The sequence below is a fragment of the Chanodichthys erythropterus genome, chromosome 13, assembly GCF_024489055.1.
Source record: "Chanodichthys erythropterus isolate Z2021 chromosome 13, ASM2448905v1, whole genome shotgun sequence".
Taxonomy (NCBI): Eukaryota; Metazoa; Chordata; class Actinopteri; order Cypriniformes; family Xenocyprididae; genus Chanodichthys; species Chanodichthys erythropterus.
Window position 1 is genome coordinate 47,035,630 of NC_090233.1, and position 25,247 is coordinate 47,060,876.

General features: G+C 36.4%; 1 protein-coding gene across 2 annotated transcripts in view; it reads left to right on the top strand.

Moving 5' to 3' along the window:
• The window catches only part of rasgrf2b (Ras protein-specific guanine nucleotide-releasing factor 2b), a 71,752-nt gene that overhangs the window by 45,814 nt on the left and 691 nt on the right, over positions 1-25,247 (top strand). Inside the window, exons 13-27 of one of the 2 annotated variants that reach the window (XM_067407244.1) lie at positions 1,423-1,505; positions 2,247-2,495; positions 3,805-3,897; positions 4,320-4,729; positions 9,730-9,855; positions 11,189-11,278; positions 13,639-13,745; positions 19,295-19,407; positions 19,563-19,623; positions 22,304-22,407; positions 22,543-22,627; positions 23,783-23,980; positions 24,067-24,146; positions 24,224-24,341; positions 24,457-24,525. In XM_067407244.1, the coding sequence (XP_067263345.1) occupies positions 1,423-1,505; positions 2,247-2,495; positions 3,805-3,897; positions 4,320-4,729; positions 9,730-9,855; positions 11,189-11,278; positions 13,639-13,745; positions 19,295-19,407; positions 19,563-19,623; positions 22,304-22,407; positions 22,543-22,627; positions 23,783-23,980; positions 24,067-24,146; positions 24,224-24,341; positions 24,457-24,525 (1,986 nt within the window). The remainder of the gene's footprint in view (positions 1-1,422; positions 1,506-2,246; positions 2,496-3,804; positions 3,898-4,319; positions 4,730-9,729; positions 9,856-11,188; positions 11,279-13,638; positions 13,746-19,294; positions 19,408-19,562; positions 19,624-22,303; positions 22,408-22,542; positions 22,628-23,782; positions 23,981-24,066; positions 24,147-24,223; positions 24,342-24,456; positions 24,526-25,247) is intronic. The other variant, XM_067407245.1, reaches the window with a different exon arrangement.

A 25,247-nucleotide genomic window follows, 5' to 3' on the forward strand; every position in this document is an offset into this window, starting at 1 on the left:
TTTAGTTGAAATTCGATGGCTCCGTGAGGCCTCCATAGGGAGCAATGTCACTTCCTCTGTCAAGATCCATAAAGGTACTAAAAACATATTTAAATCAGTTCATGTGAGTACAGTGGTTCAATATTAATATTATAAAGCGACGAGAATACTTTTGGTGCAGCAAAAAAACAAAATAAGACTTATTTAGTGATGGCCGATTTCAAAACAATGCTTCAGGAAGCATCGGAGCATTGTGAATCTGTGATTAACGAAGGTCTTACGGGTGTGAAACGACATGAGGGTAAGTAATAAATGACAGAATTTTCATTTTTGGGTGAACTAACCCTTTAACCCCTCAACTTTTTTACAATACTCCACACAAACACTGGTTTGCATAATAATTCCTTTTTTCCCCAATTATATTTTACAGTATAGCATATTTTATATAGTTTTTTTTTTTAAATACATATTGTCTACATTTAAGCTCATTTAACAAATATTAGAAGTAAAAATTAAACATTTAGAAGTAATTCAAATGTAATCGACCAGTCTCTGTTGTCCCTTTTCCACCGTAACGGCACTGGATCTAATGCCAGAGATGGCTCGCATTTGACGGGGGAACTGCTAACTTCAGACCGCTGCCCTGCATTTTCATAGCCACAATATGCTGTGACTGACTCCATTAACTGTCCATAAATAATCAGTGTACAATTCTGAGAACATATTTTAGCATACTAAATATTTATATTCTGTATTTTTTTGAATAAAATAATATTTTAATAAAATCATAATTCCATCACACGAAAATACACTTGTTTAGGTGACTCGCATTGCGCCTTATGTTGCTTTGCATAAAATTAAAAAATATACAGCATAATAACAAATTCATAGATAAAATAAAATGTACAAACCTGCATTTTACCCAATTTGACGGAGCTGCAGCGCTCTCTCCTGAAAAGGTTGCAAAAAGTCCACGATAAATAACTCAATGTCTGACAAAGGAGCTGGGTAACACAAAAACTACCCAAACACTGAAAGAATATGTACCCAAAAGGCTCATCTGTAGTTTCTGCAATTGCTCTGAACCATACCAATCCCCTGTAGCCTTTAAAAACAAAAAGTGATAATGGCTATGCAGAAGCAGTGGATAATAACTAACCACCATCTCACTGAAAGCTCACACCATATTCAAGAGCCATGAGGTTAAGACTTGTTCCTAGAGGGGAACACTTTGTACTTGTTGTCAGAACATGGCTTACTGATGAACCCACAAGAGATGTCTCTCTGTCCTTGAAACCCCCAGTCTCTTATATACACAAAGAAATTTACATTATGTCCACATGTTTAATGACTAGAACTTTAATGACTTAATTGTGTTGTTCCCTGTACTGTTCCTTGTTTTGATCCCTCTCTTCATTTAAATTTCTGCTCTTTGGGATGTAGTGCATCGATAACATCCGCTGTAACGGCCTGATGACCAGCGTGTTTGAGGAGAACTCAAAAGTCACAGTGCCGCACATGATTAAGTAAGTCAGATTTGTGTTTATAAAGAAACAATATGTGTTTTAATTGGCATGGGTCAGTGTATTGTATAGAAGCACTTCTACTATGTTCATAATTTTTGGGCCAGTAATACTGCATGTACACATACAAATGATTTTGATTTCATCTAGTAAGAGACCAAATGACTAAAAATAACATTTCAGTTTACCAAATGATTAGCCCTTCAAACTTAGCAAATCAGTTAGCTGAGAACAGCATCTTGCTAACAGCTTGTTTTGGAGGCACGGTGAACATGCACTGAAGCCCTGCACCGGGACTCTACATTTGTACAAACACATCTGTCCAAGCTAAACATTGGAGTGACAGAGAAAGCAAGCAACCGGGACTAATTTCCCTCCGTGCTGGAAAATATGTTGGCACTACCAGTCCAGGAAGGATGCAGCATTTCAGTGCAACTGTCCAATAAGCAAAAAGGGCCTTAAGCAAAAAACAAACAAAAAACATTAACATTTTAATATTCTATTTGTGGATTAGCGTAAAGCTTCTAAAAAATTGTCCATTAAAAAGTAGAAAACAAATAATGTATATCATTATTATTTTTATTATTAGTCTACAAATCTAGGTTACATTTGGACTAGTTAGCTAACATATTTAGATGCAAACAAAATCATTGATCTCCACTAGTTTTTCATGTCTCCAGTCACCATCAACATAAACGTACAGCATACAGACCGTAAAGATGCTTTGGTTGTGCTCTTCATTAGATCCGATGCACGTCTCCATAAAGATGATGTTGACATTTGCTTCAGTAAGACGCTCAACTCCTGCAAGGTTCCTCAGATCCGCTACGCCAGCGTGGAGAGGCTGCTCGAGAGGCTGACCGACCTGCGCTTCCTCTCCATAGACTTCCTCAACACGTTCCTGCACACCTACCGGATCTTCACCACTGCCACCGTGGTCATGGAGAAACTGGCTGACATCTACAAGAAGCCTTTTACATCCATACCAGTCAGGTAATGGAGCTCTCAAAGGGGTTAAAAGTCAAAAATGATGTCTATATTTTACAGCCTTTTGTTTCAATGTCCAATATATATCTCAGTTTTTATCTCTTTAGTCTAAAATATCTTAAGTTGTTGTTTTTTTCAACCCCTCATTTCAACCAACAGCCATTGTTGTCAAGTAGATTTCAAAAGTTTAATGCAAGAAGTAATATGTAGTAATAATCTACTAACTATCAAAACATTTTTTTTTTTAAATATTGTAAAATAATAGTTATAAAAAGCTTTTACAGCTGTTTTAACCTACATACATTTTTACTGAAAAATATATGTAATTCATGAAAAATATTGCAAAGTTTTTGAGTGAAGAAAACAAATTGTTGAATCAGTTGAATTTTGAATTGATTCATTGAAATGAAAAGTTCATACTGACCCTACATACCCTGTTACCGTTTTTATTACAGAAGTTTAAATCAGAGACACTCGTATCTGTCTTACATCAGCAGCATGATGAAATTAGTCTAAAACAAGCATTCAAATCTTCAAAATAGTCGCAATGCCTCTTACTTTTATATGTGCTTTAAAAAAATTTATCTACATCAGGGTGCTGCATATTATAATATATTTCACAATCTATACAAAACCTGTGTCCTTCAATGTAAATCTACATTTTTGTCCTAACCACAACAATTAACAGAACATTTTGTCAGTTACTTGATTTCTAATTGAGCTGCATCACGCTGGGTAGCCCAGCCCACAAAGACATCTCATAGGTCCTGCTCCACATAGCTATGAAATGTCTTCTAACTGGCTGTAATTATATTGCGTCACACAGCAGTTTTGTATTAAGTGTGGACAGGGATTTTGCTTGTCGTTGGAAACTTGCATGGGCCACCTTTCTAATCCATTTAAAATAATACCATATATTAACGCTCAAGTGTTTTGTGTGATTGAAATATATGAAAGAGAGCACAAGGTGTATGCGTCTAAAACACTGCTGTGAGTGCATTTATCTCTGCAAACATTTATGTTCAGATTGAATGTCTTTTCAAATGGAAAAATGTTTTCTATTCCAAAAGCATGTGTTCTGCCAAGTTAAATTAGTGCACTTTTAGTGACCTGTACTTAAAAAGCAGCCCAGAAAGTACTCAGCAATTCCTCCTCAATTGCCGTTGAATGTTCAATATTCTTGTGCAGAAGGCAAACACAGCATGTGTACCTCGTGAAGGTGTTCGTGGTCAGAGGGTGTCATTGTGAGTGATGTGACGTTTAATGTGTTGTCTCCGATGCTCCTCATCCCCCCACTCACTTTGCTGTCACACAGGGTCCAGTATCACTCATTTGACCGCTTGTCCATTACATCCATCTGCCCAGACTACAGCCTGAAGATCAGGAAGATAGCACTGGATCAGTCAAAGTAACAAACCCATCTCTCTACCGATTACCAATTCACTTTCATCCCTGTCCATTTTTCTGGTCTATCTCTTCACATTTCCTCTCTGTTTGACTGTATTTTTGGGAGTGTTTGTCTTTATCCTCCTTTTCTTTTTTTGAAAGTTACTATTATGTGATTTCGATAAATACCGGATTCTGCCCTTGCACAATTGCTATCATCCATTGCAGATTTCACATCTTGCAATGTTTACCTGTTGTTCTCAAACTCTGAAAGCTGCAGAGGAGGCATGCCTCAACAACTGATACTCCTTATGTGTTTCCACATGTTGAATGCATCCAACACACAAGAGTGTTAAGTGTACTTGGAGCATGCAAGTATGGAGAATGTGCCAGTATTGCTCTGCCATTTATGCCCCATCTTTCAATTTTGTTTCCACAACTCAGATCCCTGGAGCTTTTCTTCGCCACCAACCAGAACAACCGCAGCGGGGACCACGTAAATGACAAATCCCCCAGACTGTGTCGCAAGTTCTCATCTCCTCCACCTCTCTCCATCCCCTCCCGTACTTCCTCTCCAGTTCGCACTAGGAAACTCTCTCTTAATTCCCCTATCAGCTCAAAAGTAGGCATCCTGGATCTGTCCACGACTTCATCGTCTGCAGCCAGCAGTCCAACCTCAGCCAACCCCACCATTTCACCCCCACCATCCAACAACAACAACAAGCCCCCTTTGGACCTTAGCCATGGACAAAGTCCATCCTCCCCTGAGCAGAGCCCTGGAGCTCTGGATGAGAATGCCGAGGTGCCGCGAATCGACGCCCTCTGTGGTAAACTGCGCCGCAGCATCAGGAGAGGTGAGCAGAAAAAGATTTTTTTCTTTCTAGGAGTAGTGAGAGAAACATATTAGCTGTTTTAAAACCTAGTGAGTGGCCCCACTGTCTACTGCCTTCTGGGCATCTACTGAAATAGAGCCTGATAATTTGGAAGCACATGGAGATTCACATGGAGAGTGCAACAAACGGGTTCTGGAAGTAAAAATACCATTCATTTTCTACATAGGGGAATTGACTTTTAACAATAACTCACACACCCCTTTACAGACAGACCTATGAGGCTATGTGGTTGTTAATCAATGACATAAGCGTTTGTTGAAGACATCAGACCACATTTCTTCAACTAATTTTATTTAACTGTGAAATTCCTGGTGAAGACTACATTACCCATGATTCTGCAAAGAGAATTGAAATTAGACTCAAAGGCTCGCGAGCACCCTTCTGAAACCTAAAATGACAAATGGGACACCCTGTAGTCTTGTGGACTTACAGTCCACAACACTGTAAGTGCATTTGAAGTGTGCCATTTGGGACAGGGCCTAAACATCGCACCAAGAGATCTCTTTAGTGCCTGCCCACTCCCATGAAGTACAGCGAATGAATCAACGTCCCTACACTCTCAAACTTTCTAAAATATTTGCATATACAGCATATGCATATTTTTCAGTAAACCTAAAATATATTGTTTCTATATGTATATTGTTACGTGCTTAAAGTTGTTAACTGGATGCAGCTGTTGCAGTGTGGAGAAGAACAAACCAAACAACAAAGGATGCAATAATAACCCGATGTTTATTAACACTTTGAGAATGTAGACAATACAAGAAAAACATGAACTCAGTAAAAGTAAGAAAATGCGTCATGACTTCACCAGGATGATCACTGCTTTACTGTCCAATAGGATCAACCTAGAACCAACTCGACAGATAGGTAACAGAAGAGGATGGGAAAAAAACATAGACTGTAAAAAAACCAAGCGGGAACCTCCCCCTTTCTCTCGTGAAGCCTATACGGAAGTAACTTAAACTGCGATTCATCGACTGGCCGCTAGGGACAGGCTCCAAAAGAGAGCAGAATCTCATAGAGTCCCATGTTAAATTGGCCAAGTTTATAGCAGAAAAAAACATGTTTACAAGTTGGTTCAAATTGTGGTTTTGGTCTATACTGCTATTTTTGCCCTTCATGACAACTGTGAGGGGGGTGAATTTTTTTTTAACTTATCCGTTTAAATTATATTAAGCCTTAAAGTTCTGCATAATTAAGGGCGTGGTCGCTTGAGTGACAGGTAGAGTGCGCTGCTGTCTGTGAGCCGTCATGTTACCTCAGCTGCCGCTGAATTTGGCATCTCAGCCGTTTTTGTGCTTTTTTTTCTCGATTATTTTATATAATTATAAAATATGGCTTGCTGCATAATATTCGAGACTGATGTGTGTCTGTGTGCATGCATGGGGAAGAGACACAGAACACACGTTGTTGGATCGTGGCATTGGCTGAAAGTTTTGATTGCGAGATTTACTACAATGACAATACCAGGAGGATATACAACTCTGACAGCACTGCTTGGATATTATAACTAAAACTGGTGCACTATTTTGAAAAAAATATACTTTGGACACAGGCTCATTTGTTTGTTAGATACGATCGCTGCTCAGATTGCATCCTTTCTTGAAGAACGATGACAGAGAGCAGATCATTCAGAAGAAATGTGAAATGTTTTTTTTTGTTTTGCAATGGACATTTATATTTTACCCAAGTGCCACAGATTGGATTCATCTCGCGATCTCTATCATAAAGGTATGAAGTCCCATTTGATTTTCCATGTTGTTATTTGCACACCCAACACTACTGGTGTTTGAGCATCTATATCTTATAGAAACACCGTAGATTGACAGTAAACCTAGAACTTTCTGATGATAAAACTTATCTTCATTAATAATTTAGATAGTATCTTGATAGATAGCTCCTTTGCTTGCTAACATGGTCACGTCGAGCTAGGCGGGCGTGGTTTCAGCAACCAGTCACATCAGCTCAAACCACCTCCCCGCCTCTTTGCCCATTTTCAGTTATCCAGAAGTGACGTGCGGTAAACACGCAGCTAAGATGGCCGCGGCCTCATTTACGCGTCAAAACTGCTGTTCAGAACTCTATGGGTGACGTCACGGACGCTACGTCCATCTTTTTTTACAGTCTATGGAAAAAACAAAAACAAAATGCAAAAACATACGTGGAACGTAACAATATAATTAACATCTTTAAATCAATCGTTTTATATTTATCCATTGTTTTAAATTTGATTCATTCATTTGCAATGCTTCATGGGATTGTAGTTTTTTCCCTCATTAATGCTGTTAAGTACACAGTCTTGTACATTTGTCTTTTTGTCCTGTTTTCAATTTTCGCTTCAACTCAGTTTGTAATGTTGTGATTCACCTTGTTGATGGTCTTTGGTTTGGTCTTTCACAAAGACTCTTTAAAAGTCCCTATGGGAAAGATACTTCCAGAACCAAGGCTGCTGAAAAAGTAGGCTGTTGTGCTATAGAATTTGCTGTTAGCATGTCGCTAAGCTAACAGTCTAACACTCTAATAAGCATAAATATGTTGTACATACAAATATCTGGTACTGAAGAACTGAATGAAATGTAAGCTTTATAATCTATCATTATTTACTTTTATGGATTTACTTTTTTTGCTGGGCTTATCACAATATATTCTGGTTTTGCTTTTTCCAAGAAGGATACATACGATGCTGGCTGCCTTATAATATGGCCAAAAAAAGGTATCTTATTAGCCAACATAAGTAAGATTTTTAATTTTACAAGCCTTCACCTTGGGAACATGCGGTGCATCTGTAGGCAGCTCACTATGTTTTGGAATAGAGCAGAGGTGGGATGTTGGAAGTAGGTCAAGACACTGGCTGGATAGTAACATAGATGTTCATGAACACGACCTTCATTAGCTGGCTTTTGCCTTTTTAAAAGCATAATTTCATCTAGAAGTAGCTGGCAGAGTGAATATTCTAAGTAAAATTTCTGTAGGTGCTCCAAATTACATTGAAACAGCCAAACTAATGTGTTATTTTCTTTTATAGGCTATTAGTCTGACCAGCATTCTCCTGTCTCCACATAAAATCCACGCGCAAATAAAGTGCAAACATGCTTGTATTGTGTCCCTCCTTAATGCAAAACAGAGGACTTAAGTTTTTTTGACAAAACACCAATAATGCTGGTGGTTATGGCCCTCTATTGTACTGGCATCCAGGCAGCTCGGAATGAGATGCAGGCAATGTTTGAAACCTCAACCAAATAATAAATCATTTTCCGTATTCAGAAACTTTCAAAAGATTGAAATGTGTTGAGGAAATGGACGTCTTTGAGTGACTTTGGTTAGGATTTCTGGTGTGCGAACTACTGATGGTTTGCCTTTTGTGTTTGCTAGTTGACTCTGATTCTGAGATTTTCTGAATGCATCACGATTCTCTCTTGAAACGATTCTAAGCTTAATTTTTTAACAGCATATGGCACTGTGTGCTTTAGAATCAGCTGTATTCTGCTTGCTTTCAATTCCTTGCACACACCACTTGAACCTTCTATAAAATAATCATTCATAAAATTTGAAAAGGTTGAAGCGAATTACAAGGGTTTTTGCAGTGGGCTGTTTACATTAATTTCATGTTATAAAAGCATTCTGAGTTAGCTGAATGCACATGCGCTCTTCTTCGTGTGCATTTGAGTGTGCGGTTAAGAACTAGCCTAGAGCGCCATCTAAGGTTATAAACTAAGCTCAATATCGATTCAAGAGAGAAGCGTGATGCATTCAGAAAATCTCAGAATCGAGATGAATAGATTTATTGCCCCAGCCCAATTGTTTTTCCCTCTTTCTGCTATAAAATCCACCCTATTCTGAGGTCAATCTTATTGTGAACTATTGGCACTAATGTTAAGCTTTAACACCGCATCAGACAAGCCACGTGTTACTTTGTGATCGGACTTATACACTCTAAAAAATGCTGGGTTGTTTCAACCCAAATTTGGGTCAAATATGGACAAACCCAACTGTTGGGTTAAAAAATGCATTTAAAAATTTAACCCAATGGTTGGGTTTGTCCATTTTTGACCCAAACTTGGGTTGAAACAACCCAGCATTTTTTAGAGTGTAGTTCACCCAAAAATGAAAATTCTGTCATCATTTACTCACCCTCAGGTTGTTTCAAACCTGTATGAATTTCTGTCTTTTGCTTAACACACACAAAAAAATATATTTTGAAGAATATGGGTAACTAAACAGTTGATGTTTGAATTCTGTAGTATAGAAAAAAAAATACAATGGAAGTCAATGGGGTTTCTGACATTCTTCAAAATATCATTTTTTAGTGTGTTAAGCATTCATACAGGTTTGAAACAACTTGAGGGTGAGTAAATGATGACAGAATTTTCATTTTTGGGTGAACTATCCCTTTAAGTATTTTTTTGTCTGTCAAACGATAAACCAGGCAAAATAATAATTTTCGTATGCATATGTCCCCAGTCGTATCTAATGCCCAGAATATCATATTGTTATTTTAGTATCACTGTGATACTATTAGTTTTTATTAATAGTTTTAATTATTAATGTCATTTTTATGTTTTTTATGTCTAGTTTTTATTCATTTTTATTTCAGTTTTAGTTCTTTTAGAACATCAAGTTAAACTAAATGAAAAGTAACAGAAATTTTTTTTTTTTTTTTTTATGGTTTTAGTTTTAGTTAACTATAATAACCCTGCTTATGGGTGGGCTTTTTTTTCTTCTTTTTTTTTTTATTTAACCACCTTGCAACCTCTCATATCACCATATCAACAACCTAATAACCTCCCAGAACACCCTAGCAACTGCGACACTCTTGCCCCGTTTTTTTTTTTTTTCTTTTGCTGTTCCCTGCCCCTGCTCTCTCTTTTTTTCTGGAGCTGTTGCTCTAAAACCATTTATTTTTGAAGAATTAGGGGTTGTATCATTCATTTTAATAAAGAGTCTGACTTTCCCCTCAGCTGTGCTGGAGTCAGTGTCTTTGGACAAATTTATTCCAGAGTCGCCCCAGAGCAGTGAACCAGGAGAAATCTCTCCTTGCCGCTCACCCTCCACTCCACGCCACCTCCGCTACAGGCAGCCAGGAGGTAAGGGTGCGCATATCTATTGGTGTTTGGCTCTCTTGGCAGTGCAGTCCTCTTTTGTGACCAACTGTAGAGTCAAACACGGTGGTGAGTTATGACTTTCTAAAGGTAATATAGAGAAGTCTGCGAATGTAACGGTTTCATTCCAATATTGCTAGCTCGTTTGCCATAAGTCCTAATGCATGTATTGAGTACATGCATTATACTGGTCTTTTTATGTTTCTTTTTTCCTCTTTTTATTTCTTTTATAATATTTTCAGTTTGCATTTTAGAGGAGAGGGCAACCAACATTCCTAATGGTTCCTTAAGCGAAACTTTCTCAGTGCAGTTCAGTTACAAAATGACCTCAGTCACAGTCTTGGATCTGAAACAGTCAAATGTTGTGCTTGGATGACATTAAATAAAGCCATATTTGGGGAGAGTTGGGACAGGAGTAAGTTATATATATCACATTCTAAATTGGTTCTGATTAGCAAAGTTGTTTTTCCATCCAGACTTTTTATTGGGTATCTTTTGCATCTTCATTTTGCTCAACATAAGCATTCATATCTGATTCTGTCATACGGTATATGGTTTATAATTATGTCTGCTCTCTCAGTTTCCATTAAAAGCTGTTTCCATATGTTCACTTAGTTGCTGACTCAATATGGTTACTAAAGGGCAAAAACCTCTTTCATTTTGAAGTGTCACCACTGGATTAGCAGAAAAACTGGATATGTGATAATTATGGCTTTATGTATGAACTGTACTACACGTTCCCTGAAAAATTCAAGGGTCAGTTCACACAAAAATAAAAATTCTGTCATTATCTGCTCATCATAATATCATTCCAAACCAGTATTCTTTTTTTTTTTTTTTTTTGTGGAGCGCGCACACATTATTATTATTTTTTTTAAAGATAATATTCAGTCTTTTCCAGACAAGAAGTGCGTAGTGACCAGGGGCTGTTTAGCTCCAAATGACACAAAATAATTTTAAGAGAAATCGATACAATGTGTCTGCTATATTCCAAGTTTCCTCAAGCCAACCTATAGCTTTGTGTAATTAATGTACTGAAATGCCCCACTAGATATAACTGATACATGCAGGTTTGACATCATGGTGTTCAGTTATGAGACACTGGAGAACTAATGATGTTTGAAGTTATTGAGGTCCAACCTATTGGTCTATTAATCACACAAAACCTTTGTATGGATTCTTTGCATGCATTGGTTTAGTATGAGTTTTTTTTTTGAGTGACTTTAAAGGTGCCATCACCCTTTTGGGGTGATTAAATATTTTTCTCTAAAAATGGTCATCAGTCATTAAATCTAAATCTCTCAATATTTTTTTCTAGTCCAGTCAGCTGAGAACTCACGCTGCTCTGTTTCTCCAGCCTCTGCATTTGCTATTGCCACAGCAGCAGCTGGACACAGCAGCCCTCCAGGTACACTGCACCACTCAAAGAACCCAAGAGATGTGCAAAGCTTCATATGCTATTGAAATTCACTTTACACAGCTGTTGCAGTTTCTGCAGGTCTAATAGCTTCTCTATTTTCATCCCTCAATGACAGAACAGTGTTCAAAATCATAACAGGAATAGCAGCCTCAAGAGCTACATGTTGATTTAAGGAAAATGTACTTAGAATAAACTTTAAAAAGCCCTCATTTTACTTGCATAAACTAACATTCTCTCATCCTACTAAATACAAACAGAAAGAATTGTATTAAAGGGTTAGTTCACCCAAAAATGAAAATTCTTTCATTAATTACTCACCTTCATGTCGTTCCAAACCCGTAAGACCTTCACGTGAGCAGCATGACGCATGCTTTTGATGCTGACGCAGAAGCCGGCCAATAATGAGCCAGTGCTCTGACATAGAACCTGGAAGTGCTGGATGTAAAAACACCATATGAGAATGACATCGAAGAGAAGGTATTGTTGAATACAGTTGTTATTTTTTTTGTTTTGTTTTTGCACACAAAAAGTATTCTTGTCGCTTAATTAAGGTTGAACCACAGCAGTCACATAGACTATTATAACAATGTCTTTAGCACCTTTCTGGAGCTTGAAAGTGGTGGTTAAATTGCTGTCTGATACCTCTCGGATTTCATCAAAAATATCTTAATTTGTGTTCTGAAGATGAACGTAGGTCTTACGGGTGTGGAACGACATGAGGGTCAGTTCCCCTGTAGTCAATAATTGTATCCGTTAAAACTCATCTTTGATCAACAACATTACATATTTAAAGTTTTTTTCCTTTGTGCCTTAAAATAGCTTGGATATAACTCTACACCCTTGCCTCATTTAATACACGTGGATCAATAAATATGCAAATTGGCCCCGCCTCCACTCACTCGCACAAGCTCAGAGATCCACTCGGTCAACTTACTTGGAAACGCTGCACAGTGGTATTGCTTTTTACAATGTCAGACACATTGCAGTAATTAATATGATTAGCCTTTTGCTTGACTATGTTATCAAACAGCTAATAATGTGTTGCTAATGTTACACAAATCATGTTCACATTCACGAGCTGCCTTCTAACAATCAGTATTCTTACGAAAGCTTTGAACAACTCAGAACGTCAGCGGAGAAAGTCACATATTTCATCATAACATGGTAATATATATCATACACCCACTATATTGCTAAATCTACCCAATTTTTCATAGAAACAGAAAAATTTACAGTGATAACTTGTCTTCTCTTGAGACTCCCCTGCTAGTTCACTAATAATGATATGCTGAAGCCCACCGGAACATTGATGTGATTGGTTACAAGGTAGTTTGTGACGTCAAAGACACCAGCGATTTCAAACCGCAGGTCTTTTTTCACTGCGGTTTTAAGGAGAAAAAAACTCAGCAATGGTGTTAACATATGAATTTGCACATGGTTTGCCTTAAAGCATATTAAAAACACCACATAGATATATAAACAACATTTAAAACTTTAACCACAGGGGGTCTTTAATGACAGAATTTTCATTTTTGGGTGAACTAACCCTTTAATAGGCCTAGTTCTTTTATGCCACTTTGTGGTTTCAACTTACACTCTAAAAAATGCTGGGGTAAAAACAACCCAAGTTAGGTTAAATATGGACAAACCCAGTGATTTGGTTGTTTTGGCCCAGCGGTTGGGTTAAATGTCTGCCCAACATGCTGGGTAGTTTTATTTAATTCAACTATTGTTTTAAAGTGATTATATGTCTGGCTTAAAATGAGCCCAAAATAGGTTGGAAATTAAAAATCAGACACAGAATTACTAGAGGCAACAATAATAATCAAAAGATGAACATTTATTAATAAGCATGTTTATGTTTATTATTTAATTATTATTAATTAAACATATTAATAAATGTTAATTTCCAACCTATTTTGGTTTCATTTTAAGTGATCAATAAAGTAATTTTTTAAACATCAGTTGAGTTAAATAAAACTACCCAGCAGGTTGGGTTAAAGATTCAACCCAGCAGCTGGGTCAAAACAACCCAATCGCTGGGTTTGTCCATTTTTAACCCAACTTGGGTTGTTTTAACCCAGCATTTTTTAGAGTATATGCCATTCCAGCATTGCAACTACAGGTATAGTGGTGCTGTGTTTGCAATTGTACTATCCATTGTGTATTGTAGTGGCAATAAATTTGATAGTGAGGCAAATGACAGGTATGTCTGTATATATGTATTAAAACACCAAATAAGCTTTTGATGATGTATAATCTATACATGCATTTCTTCTACAATCTGAAATGAGAGCCTGGATATGACAGGTCTGTATTAGCCTCACAATGTGTATATTCCTTTGCAGTTTTTAATAATTCTGAGCGGACTTGTGACAAGGAGTTCATTATACGTCGGGCAGCTACCAACAGAGTTCTGAATGTCCTGCGCCATTGGGTCTCCAAACACTCACAGGTCTGTCTTTCAGCATCAGCTTACAGTATGTTTCATTCGCCTCACAGACACATTGTGTGTCATTACGTACGTAAAACTGTAGTGTCACACTAATCTGTGACTTCTTCTCCCTCCCTGCTTTTTGATATTTTATCACAGGCACTTTTACATTTTAGTCCAGGCTCTGGCTGTGAACACATGCTTACCCCCAGGCCTCATATTTTACAGGGCAGAGGAAGCGTAACACCTCTTCACAATTTCCATGTTATTTTCACAAGGGAAACCAATTACCTTACATAAACAGTACCAAACCTTAATTAACACAGCAACTACTGGATCAAAATGCATTTCTTCAAAGAGAAGCTATTAAAGGCGAAGTTTGCAATTTCTGTGCCAGTAGCATCCAAATAAACGTATTTGAAAGAATATTGATTTCTTTTTAACTTTTTCCCATCTATACCATTGGTTGGAGTTAGAGACGTCTTTAACCGTCTTGTGTCTTTCGCAGTGTCTGTCACATGAAACAGTATTCTAAATATGCGGCGCCCAAGTTGAAAGAAGATCAACAAAAGCAAAAGAACAGCAAAAAGCCCTTACATACACAAATACACAGAGCAATGTTTTGAAAAACCTAAAAAGCCACAGTGTTACAGTTTTCAGGGGAATACAAATCTGCACATTCAGTTGGAATTGTAAATTAAATTATGTTAAAAAGTATTTTAACATAAAAATGTACACACTTGTACGCAATGTACAAACTACAGTTTATTTTTGTATCCTTATTGATTCAGCTTTTTCAGCAGTGCTTGGTTTGCTTTAAAGCCAGGTATTCGTCATATTGATCTGTGTTCTAATGTGACCATTAACTCATAGAGATAAAGGATCATTTCAGTCCCTGCCAACTTTTTTATGAGTCAAAGCATAGGATATTATAACATTAATATTGACAACTATTCAGAGCAAAACTAAAATACGCACACAGTCACAGGACCTCACACACAGCCAACATAATTACGTGCTGCAGTGGAAACAGTTTCTCATAATGGCCTTCTGAAATAAGCTTCTCTTTTTCAGCTTTTACCTAGCTTTGTTTGAGTGAAGGGAAAGTGTGGGCTAATTACATTGATCTGTTTTAACTCTTGGTCAGTTTATGCTACAAACAGCCAGACAAATTCACACGGAGAGAGCTTGTTAGAAGTGACCTTTATGGTTGCAAAGGTGAAAGATGTGGATGAGAGAAACATGAGAGGAGAAATGTTTACAAATGCTGGTTGTCTAGAGAGAGAAAGGTGAAAAGTGGATAGTAAGGAGTAGCTCAAATACTTCAAAGTAGTGGGAAACAATGATGTCATTCAAACATTTTGTGGTAAGATTTAAAATTCATCTGCATTAATACTTTTATTCATAAAGGATGCATTAAATTGATCAAAAGTGACAGTGAAGACATCTATAAGTTTAAAAAAAATTTGCAAATAAATGTTGTTCATTGGGCTTTCTATTCATCAAAGAATCCTGAAAAAAAAAATCACCCTTTCCACAAAAATATTAAGCAGCACAACTGTTTTCAACATTTATAATAATAAGAAATGTTTCTTGAGCAGCAAATCAGTATTAGAATGATTTCTGAAGGATCATGTGACACTGAAGACTGGAGTGATGATTCTGAAAATTCAACTTTGACATCACAGGAAAAAATTACATTTTAAAATATATTCAAATAGAAAACAGTTTTTTTTAATTTGTAATAATATTTCACAATATTATTGTTTTTATTGTACTATTGTGTATATATATATATATATATATATATATATACACACACACAAGTCAAAGTCTGTCGCGAAGCTCTCACCACCTCAGAAACACCACGCCAATATTGATCCTCGTTTTATTTCTCCTTTTGTCTCAAAGTTTGCTTGACATGGTCCATAATGTTTGAACAAAACAACAACCATGTGCTGTTAGACATTATGCAGCTGTCCACGTCTTGCCATGGTTACTATACAGTACAAGCAGAAACCAGGGATGACGCAAATATTACGTCATTGACAGGCGACAAGTGACAAGGGAGGGATGGGCAATATAGACCCTTTTCACATTTCCGGGTTTCACAGAAGCGGAAGTCATCATTGTTGGGTAAAATTCTATAGCAGTGAATGAGAGAATACAAACCTGATTACAAAAAAGTTGGGACACTGTACAAATTGTGAATAAAAAAGGAATGCAAGAATTTACAAATTTCATAAACTTATATTTTCTTCACAATAGAATATAGATAACATATCAAATGTTGAAAGTGAGATATTTTTAAATGTCATGCCAAATATTGGTTCATTTTGGATTTCATGAGAGCTACACATTCCAAATTCCACAATTCCATGTACATATAAGGAGCAGCTGAAGGACCAATTTGCAACTTATTAGGTCAATTGGCAACATGATTGGGTGTAAAAAGAGCCTCTCAGGGTGGCGGTGTCTCTCAGAAGTCAAGATGGGCAGAGGATCACCAATTCCCCCAATGCTGCGGCAAAAAATAGTGGAGCAATATCAGAAAGGAGTTTCTCAGAGAAAAATGGCAAAGAGTTTGAAGTTATCATCATCTACAGTGCATAATATCATCCAAAGATTCAGAGAATCTGGAACAATCTCTGTGCATAAGGGTCAAGGCCGGAAAACCATACTGGATGCCCATGATCTTTGGGCCCTTAGACAGCACTGCATCACATACAGGAATGCTACTGTAATGGAAATCACAACATGGGCTCAGGAATACTTCCAGAAAACATTGTCGGTGAACACAATCCACCGTGCCATTCGCCGTTGCCGGCTAAAACTCTATAGCTCAAAAAAGGTGCCATATCTAAACATGATCCAGAAGCGCAGGCGTTTTCTCTGGGCCAAGGCTCATTTAAAATGGACTGTGGCAAAGTGGAAAACTGTTCTGTGGTCAGACGAATCAAAATTTGAAGTTATTTTTGGAAAACTGGGACGCCATGTCATCCGGACAACCCAAGTTGTTATCAGCGCTCAGTTCAGAAGCCTGCATCTCTGATGGTATGGGGTTGCATGAGTGCATGTGGCATGGGCAGCTTACACATCTGGAAAGGCACCATCAATGCTGAAAGGTATATCCAATTTCTACAACAACATATGCTCCCATCCAGACATCGTCTCTTTCAGGGAAGACCTTGTATTTTCCAACATGACAATGCCAGACCACATACTGCATCAATTACAACATCATGGCTGCGTAGAAGAAGGATCCGGGTACTGAAATGGCCAGCCTGCAGTCCAGATCTTTCACCCATAGAAAACATTTGGTGCATCATAAAGAGGAAGATGCGACAAAGAAGACCTAAGACAGTTGAGCAACTAGAAGCCTGTATTAGACAAGAATGGGACAACATTCCTATTCCTAAACTTGAGCAACTTGTCTCCTCAGTCCCCAGACGTTTGCAGACTGTTATAAAAAGAAGAGGGGATGCCACACAGTGGTAAACATGGCCTAGTCCCAACTTTTTTGAGATGTGTTGATGCCATGAAATTTAAAATCAACTTATTTTCCCCTTAGAATGATACATTTTCTCAGTTTAAACATTTGATATGTCATCTATGTTGTATGTTGTACTGAATAAAATATTGAAATTTGAAACTTCCACATCATTGCATTCTGTTTTTATTAACAAATTCTACAGTGTCCCAACTTTTTTGGAATCGGGTTTGTACATTAAATATATTTTTTTGTGTTTCCATTTGCTCAAATAGCAAAAGAAAAACTCTACAATCGTGTTTTCACAACTTTCAAAAAGAGGAAAAAAAAAATAGAAAGCGATTGATAACGGCAGTCAGAAGAGAGAAAGATGTCATTTTTACCGTCACTCCCATAACCACTGTATTAGAAACATCCTCACAGCTGTAATTTTTGTAATTTGATGCAAAGGTAATATTATACTAAGTATAGTGTTATAAATGTACAAATGTAAAAGTTTTTTTAAAAATGAAAATATAAAAAAACTTTGCAGGATTTACGATTTTGATGACTGTTAAAACGTGTCATCACAGTCTTTGAAAAGGGTCTATTGAAAATTGTGAATTTCTCTGAATTTACAAATTCATGGAAACATTAAGATTAATGTAAGTACATAGCTGAAAGAAATATATAACACTGTGCAAGTGGTTTTTGGATATTGTAATATAAAATTCTTACATATTGTGCCTTTAACAAAAATTATTTTTAATAGTTAACTTTAGGTTTAGTTAAGGTTTAGGTTCAGTTTAGTTTAGTTTAGGTTCAGAAATATCTAAATTGATCCGGTTCTGCTTCTTTTTTTCTTAATATTTCTGTTAGCAGGAAGAAAAATATCTGGAAAATATGTCTTAGTAAAGGAAAAAGGATCCTTTATCCAGTATGTTAAAACATATACTGTATAATGGAAGCTTGATAGGAATAAGCAAAGTTGCCCATTATGCTAACTACAGTTTAGCATATTGAACATGAGAGTACTCATACTCTGAGAACAACAGAGCACAAACACTCAAGTGGTTTATGCATTTGCATTTGAAAGGCTACACAAAATATTATGTACTAATAAATTGGTTTGTTTAAATCATGTCACTTATGCTATTTTGAATAACTGTTCCTTTGCAGAGGAGTATTTACATTTTTTTTGTGTCAGGATCAAGATTATTAATAAGCTCAAAAACTGGCAGATGAAAGTGCTCTAAACACAGATGGTATGAACAAGGATAGGTCAAATTAGCTGAAAGCTTTGGTCCCGCTGGCCAAATTATTTCAACAATAAACCTAAAGTGAATGGGGGAAAAAACAGCAAAGAACATCGACTGTTTAATAGATGTGGGGCTTTATGAAGCCAGAAGTGAAGAATGCTTTAACTGTGACACAAGAGATTATAGCCACCCACCTGCAGTGCTTGCAGGCACGGAGAGACAGAAGAAAAGCTGGGTTAGCTGTTGATTATTGCACTGGGAAACTGTAGAGCTGATGTACTGTAGCATAGCTTCTGATGAGCTCTAATGGAGAGTGTGCAATCTTTAATGCCAACACATTCATGAATCAGACTACACACTGCATACAATCATTTTATTAATCTGTATTTTGTTCTTGCTTTCCAGTAAATATATCTAAACATTCTCAAAACAAGATAAATTAGCTTGAAGCAAAATTGTGTATGTCTGATGTTTGCCCATAGATAAATGAAGCATAAATCTCACTAAATTCTAAAAATCTTAATTCAAGATATGTTCTTTGAAAACAAGTCTTTAATATTATATGCCGTTTTGCTTGCAAAATTTAGATGTTTCTATTGGAAAACAAGAAAAAGATACAGATTCATAATATTTTGCAGTGTACACACAGAATTTGCATTGGATTCATCTGCATTAGTGTGAAAAAAGACCTCTAGATGTCAGAGAAATGAGTTTAGATTCACCTAGTAGTTGATTTCAGCCATCTGGGGTTGTCAACCCATTAGACTTTGCTTAGGTTAATTTATTATGCATGGGTCTCACATGTTTGTGGAACGTGATCTTATGTGTGTGGTGGGTTTCAGGACTTTGAAATGAATGGAGAGCTGAAGATGGGTGTGATCTGCTTGCTAGAAGAGGTGTTGAGAGACCCCGACCTTCTTCCCCAGGAGAGGAAAGCCACAGCAAACATACTAAGGCAGGTTACATAAGCACAAACTTTCACACATTAAAACTAAGGCACTTTCTGAAACTCACTCCGAATGGGAGTGTCGTTGAACATAAATGTAGATCTTTTTCGAGATTCTGTTTTCAGAGGATTCTGATTAGAGGAAGTTGGCTTTTTCTCCACAGTGCTCTTTCTCAAGATGACCAGGATGATGCACAATTGAAGATTGAAGACATTCTTCAGATGGTGAGAATATGTTATAGTCTTTTTTTGCATGTTTATAGACCCAATGAAATTCCTTGAGAAGTGCAGTTTTCTTTCCTGTGTTGACATGACTTATCAAATCAAAGATAGATAGATGATAGATAGATAGATAGATAGATAGATAGATAGATAGATAGATAGATAGATAGATAGATAGATAGATAGATAGATAGATAGATAGATAGATAGATAGATAGATAGATAGATAGATAGATAGATAGATAGATAGATAGATAGATAGATAGATCGGTGAACACATCACTGTTGAGAAGCCACCTAAGGTTTAGATCTCAGAGGAAAGGCAGAGTTTGGCATGCCTCATGAGGCAGCATCAGGCTTGGGGACTGAATTACATGTTCAAACTGCAAATCTCTGAGCAGCAGGACTCTAATTACAACTTCAAACAGCGAGACGGAGCGCCTGTTGCTGTCCGCAACATGCAAACTACAGAGCAACGCCAGTGCACACAGAAACACACTCTAAAAGAATATTTCCTTTCTGAAATGTCCATGTATTGTTGTAAATGATCATGCTGTTACATTTCAAAGCCCTGCTAGTGATATCTGCTGAGTTTCAATTTTAGAGGCATGGTTTTGGAGGGTTTTCTTTTGTTTGATAAGCATGTCATTGGCAGTGTAGGAAAAATAGCTATTATTTTTTGTGACCGATGTTTATTAATATTGTAAAAGAGATCAATATTAGTACATTAGTGCATAATAAAGTACATCTATGCAGATGTACTTTATTATGCAGTCAGTTCCACTTATTCCTCTGCTTATATTATACATTTAATAAACATTTTAAGCAGCATTCTGTGTTTTAGAAGGACTTGAGTGAGCTACATTAGTTGATTTTAATGTTTCTTACCCACCATTGTTTATAGGCTGAATGCAGATAAATGTATTCACACAAACACACACGGCTATATGATATAATGTGTTACGGCAGCAGCATACTGGGCTCACTAATTAAAAAAACAGCATGCTTGTGTGTGTGTGTGTGTGTGTGTGTGAGATTGTGTGATTGTGTGTGCACGCAAGGGCACATTTTGATAACATGTTCCCTGAACACACACACACACCCTTATCTTGCTTCTGAAATCCTCACCTACTGTGTTAATTGAAAAGTGTGTGTGCCAAAGAAAACACCACCAACAGTCACTCATTGCTAACTGGCAGTTTAATTATAGATCTTCATAAGTTCATATATTTGTACAAATATGTGTAATTACTAGCCTTCAAATCAGCATCAGCATGGTATTTTGCACTTTGTCATTAAAGAGTGTTTCCCAGAATAGAATAATTGGGTCACTGATGAATAAGGTTTTTAAAGTGTAAAAAAAAAATGGAGATATAATTAATTTTAACATTTTATTAAGTGTTAACAATGAGATTATGTGTTTTTTTATAATCAATTAACACTCTTTTAGTAAATTTTTACAAGATGGACAAAATTTGTCACCAAAAAAGTCATTCAATTTCACCAAAATTTCGTTTTTTTCCGAATGACAATATTTACAAACAATGCTAACGGGCTGATATCTAGCTAGCTAGCAAATTAGCTTGATAGCTAGCTAGCAAAAGGACAATCAAACATTTTATAGTATATTAATTTTTTAAAATATTACAACATTTTTCATGGCTTATGAGCTAGTGAAAACATGAATTTTTCAAATAGTTAAGAAAGCGTTAGTTACCTTGCTTCATGATTATGTGATCCTTTGCAAGTGTCTAAACTATGGCACATCCTGTCACATGATATTGACCACATGACTTGAGCCAAAATGATCCCTTTAGATTGGTTACTCCGAATGACATCAATGAAATTCATTTTTCCAGACATTCTTTTTCATAACATAGCAATGACTTCTACAGATAATTTTTGTACCATTTTGCACTATGTTGATATAGGACATTATAAAATCATGCCAGAATAAAATATATATACATTTATTTCATTTTAAGATATTTTAATCACAAATGAATTGGCCTTTGGACGGTTCAACTGAATGACCTTTTGACACTTCAAAATCTTTAAAATACCTTTGTATGTAGCAAAATATAATTAAAACCCATATCTTTGTTTTTTTTATTATTATTAAGGCCTTTGGACAAAAAAATGATGCATCACCTCATTGACCCGTTTACATTGTTGAAGGGATAGTTCACTCAAAATTGTTTGAAACCTATATGACTTTCTTTCTTCTATGTAACACAAAAGAAGGTGTTTTGAAGAATGTTCATGCTGCTTTTTTCTGTGCAATGAAAGTGAATGATGACCACATCTATCAAGCATTATTTTCCTTTAATATTGATTTAAATTCCAGTCTGTTCCTCACATATATCTATCATATGGCTTTTTTTCCCTTTTGGAACATGACATTCACATTCATTGTATGGAAAATAGCAGCATCAACATGCATTCTTTTGTGTTCCATCGAAGAAAGAAAGACTTGAGGGAGAGTAAATTATGACATTTTTTAAAATGTATTATCCCTTTTCAGTTACTGAATAAAAAAGGAAAAACCGATACAGTAATGAATATATGATTTCATATACTTTCTAAATATGCAGTATTTATAATACCTGAAAGAGTCATTAAACAATTACATTGCCATTTATCACAGTAAAGAACTTTTTATGTGTCTGTTCATCTCATCCAGGCTGAATGCCCAAAGGCAGAGTGTTTCGAATCTCTGTCAGCAATGGAGCTCGCTGAACAAATCACTCTTCTCGATCACATCGTCTTCAGGAGCATTCCCTACGAGTGAGTAGAGCTTCAACACAATACAGAGAGATGCAGACTTCAAGACACCAGAGAAAAAAAATGCATGAAAAATTCTATGTCAGCTCTACTGAGACACACTTCTATCAGAATACACTGACTGTGTTCTTGCTGTAGGGAGTTCCTGGGCCAAGGATGGATGAAGACCGACAAGTCAGAGAGAACTCCATACATCATGAAGACAAGTCAGCACTTCAATGATGTGAGTATATATGGAAATATCTACAGTATCTGCTTCTTAGCTTAGCTAGTTATAGGAGATGCCGGGGCTAGTTGTCACATGTAGAAGTGTACCAAATCTCAGTAAGTATAAGATATAGAGTCAAAAGTATAATACACCTAGATTTCTCTTGCATTTCTAGTTCAAAAGGTCCCAAATTAGAATATTTGGTAACACGTTACTTAAAGCCTTTATATATAAAAGTATTTGTAATGCATTAATTATGCCTTATAATTACCTTATAATGCATTGTATATTCTCATGAATAATTGCAACCATAGTTATGATATATTATAATATCTATCCATTCATTGTTACACCCAAAATGCAATGACAAACAACCATTTTCAGATAACATAGAATCTGCAAATATCATAATGCATTTTAACTTTGTTTACAATTGTTTATGAAAAGATAAGAAATCTTTTCATCCAAAAAAGAAATATTTCATCCATTCATCATGATACTTATGAAATATATATTTTTAATCCTACATAAAAGATTGGGTGATTTGACAAAAACGTTTTTCATAAATATCAGTCCAGATATGTTGCATTTTTATTGTGTTTAAATGTTATACATTACAGTATTTGTTTGCTGCAACAATGGTGTTTGTTAACATCTACATTTTTGCCAAAATTGATGAATTCTTTAATATCTCACAGTTCTTACCTTTAAAATTTTGCAACGAATATGCTGTGTAACATGGCAAATATATTGGGCCATGTTGTCACAAAATGTGTTCATTGAACTGCATATTGTTTCCAATAATGGTGGAAATAATCTGTTGTTGTTTTTGTTTTTTTGTAGCCAACACTTTAAGGCAGGGGTGTCCAAACCTGGAGGGCCACTGACCCGCAGAGTTAACACAACACACCTGACTGAAAGTTTCCTGTATGCTTAAAAACCTTGATTAGATGGTTCAGGTGTGTTTAATTGGGGTTGGAGCTAAACTCTGCAGGACAGTGGCCTTCCATGGGGCAGGATTGGACACCCCTGCTTTAAGGTGTCTATACAGAAATTGAAATAATCCAAAATAATCCTACTCTATTAAATGCTCACTGGAGTAAAAACGTGTGACAACTAGCCCCGGTCACCCCTCCAGTTATAAAAATGTCTCTCTCTTTCTGTGTATAGATGAGTAATCTCGTGGCCTCTCAGATCATGAGCCACACAGATGTTGGCTCTAGAGCCAGCTCTATTGAAAAATGGGTAGCAGTGGCTGACATTTGCCGTTGTCTCAACAATTATAATGGTGTCTTGGAGATCACATCTGCCCTGAACCGGAGCGCCATCTACAGGCTAAAGAAGACATGGGCTAAAGTGTGCAAACAGGTGTGAGATGCACTGCACTGTAACGTTTTGTGTAGTAGATTATATCAGTGTGCTAAATTATTCACCGCTGTTGTCCTTTTAAACAGACTAAAGCACTAATGGACAAACTTCAAAAGACTGTGTCATCTGAGGGAAGGTTTAAAAACCTGAGGGAAACTCTAAAAAAGTGAGCTGTTGATACATTTTGAGACACTTTGTTTGATAACTTGTACAGTATGTGACCTCATTTCTGTCTTTCTGCAGCTGTAATCCACCTTGTGTTCCATATCTGGGTATGTACTTGACAGACCTCGCATTTATCGAAGAGGGAACCCCAAACTTCACAGAGGAAGGTCTGGTTAACTTCTCAAAGATGAGAATGGTAAGAAATGATATCGTATCCTGAATAATTTCCTCTGGGATTAATTCATATTTGTTGATTTTGTGTCTTTGAGGTAATGTGGATAGACCGATAAATCATGACACTCTGTCTGCAGATATCTCATATCATACGAGAGATCCGACAGTTCCAGCAAACTCCCTACAGAATTGAGCACCAACCAAAGGTTAGACAAATCCTTCATGCTCAGATCAAGTCCTGACACCTCCATCTATTCCTGTTGCTTCAGTAACATTACTATATATCAGTTGATTGATCTCAGCCATGCAGACAGCTTATACTATTTCATTACGTAAAAGTGTAATTAAGAGACATTCAATGACTGCTGTTATAACTATCACACTCATAGCCGTGCGATATGGCTGTATATCAGCACGGCCGAGTGCCGTAGTAATTACAGCGTGCTGATATACAGCCATATCGCACGGCTATGAGTGTGATATTGCATTTATACAACAGTTCAACGACATCAGTGTGTAAATAAATAAGAAATAACAACGGAGTGTTTTTAAAACCCTCTTTTGTGCAGAACTACTTATTTTCACCATGGATTCATGATTAAATATGAGTCACGTATTTCAGGTCTAAACAACTACATTCTAGCCTAAAAAAACTCCAGTTCGTGGTACAATAAGTGTAGTAATTGTAAAAAATACGGTGGATAGCTGCCATGACAGTTGCTTCGTGCTTCGATTGTAATTACTTACTTATTTAAATAAGTATATACATTACAGTTTAAACGTTTGGGTTAAGTACATTTAAATTATTCAGGAATTAAATTAAATATAGAAAACACATTAAACTGATTAAAAGTGACAGTAAAGACATTTTAATGTTACAAAAAAATTATATTTCAAATACATGCTGTTCTTTTGCTGTTCTTTTCTA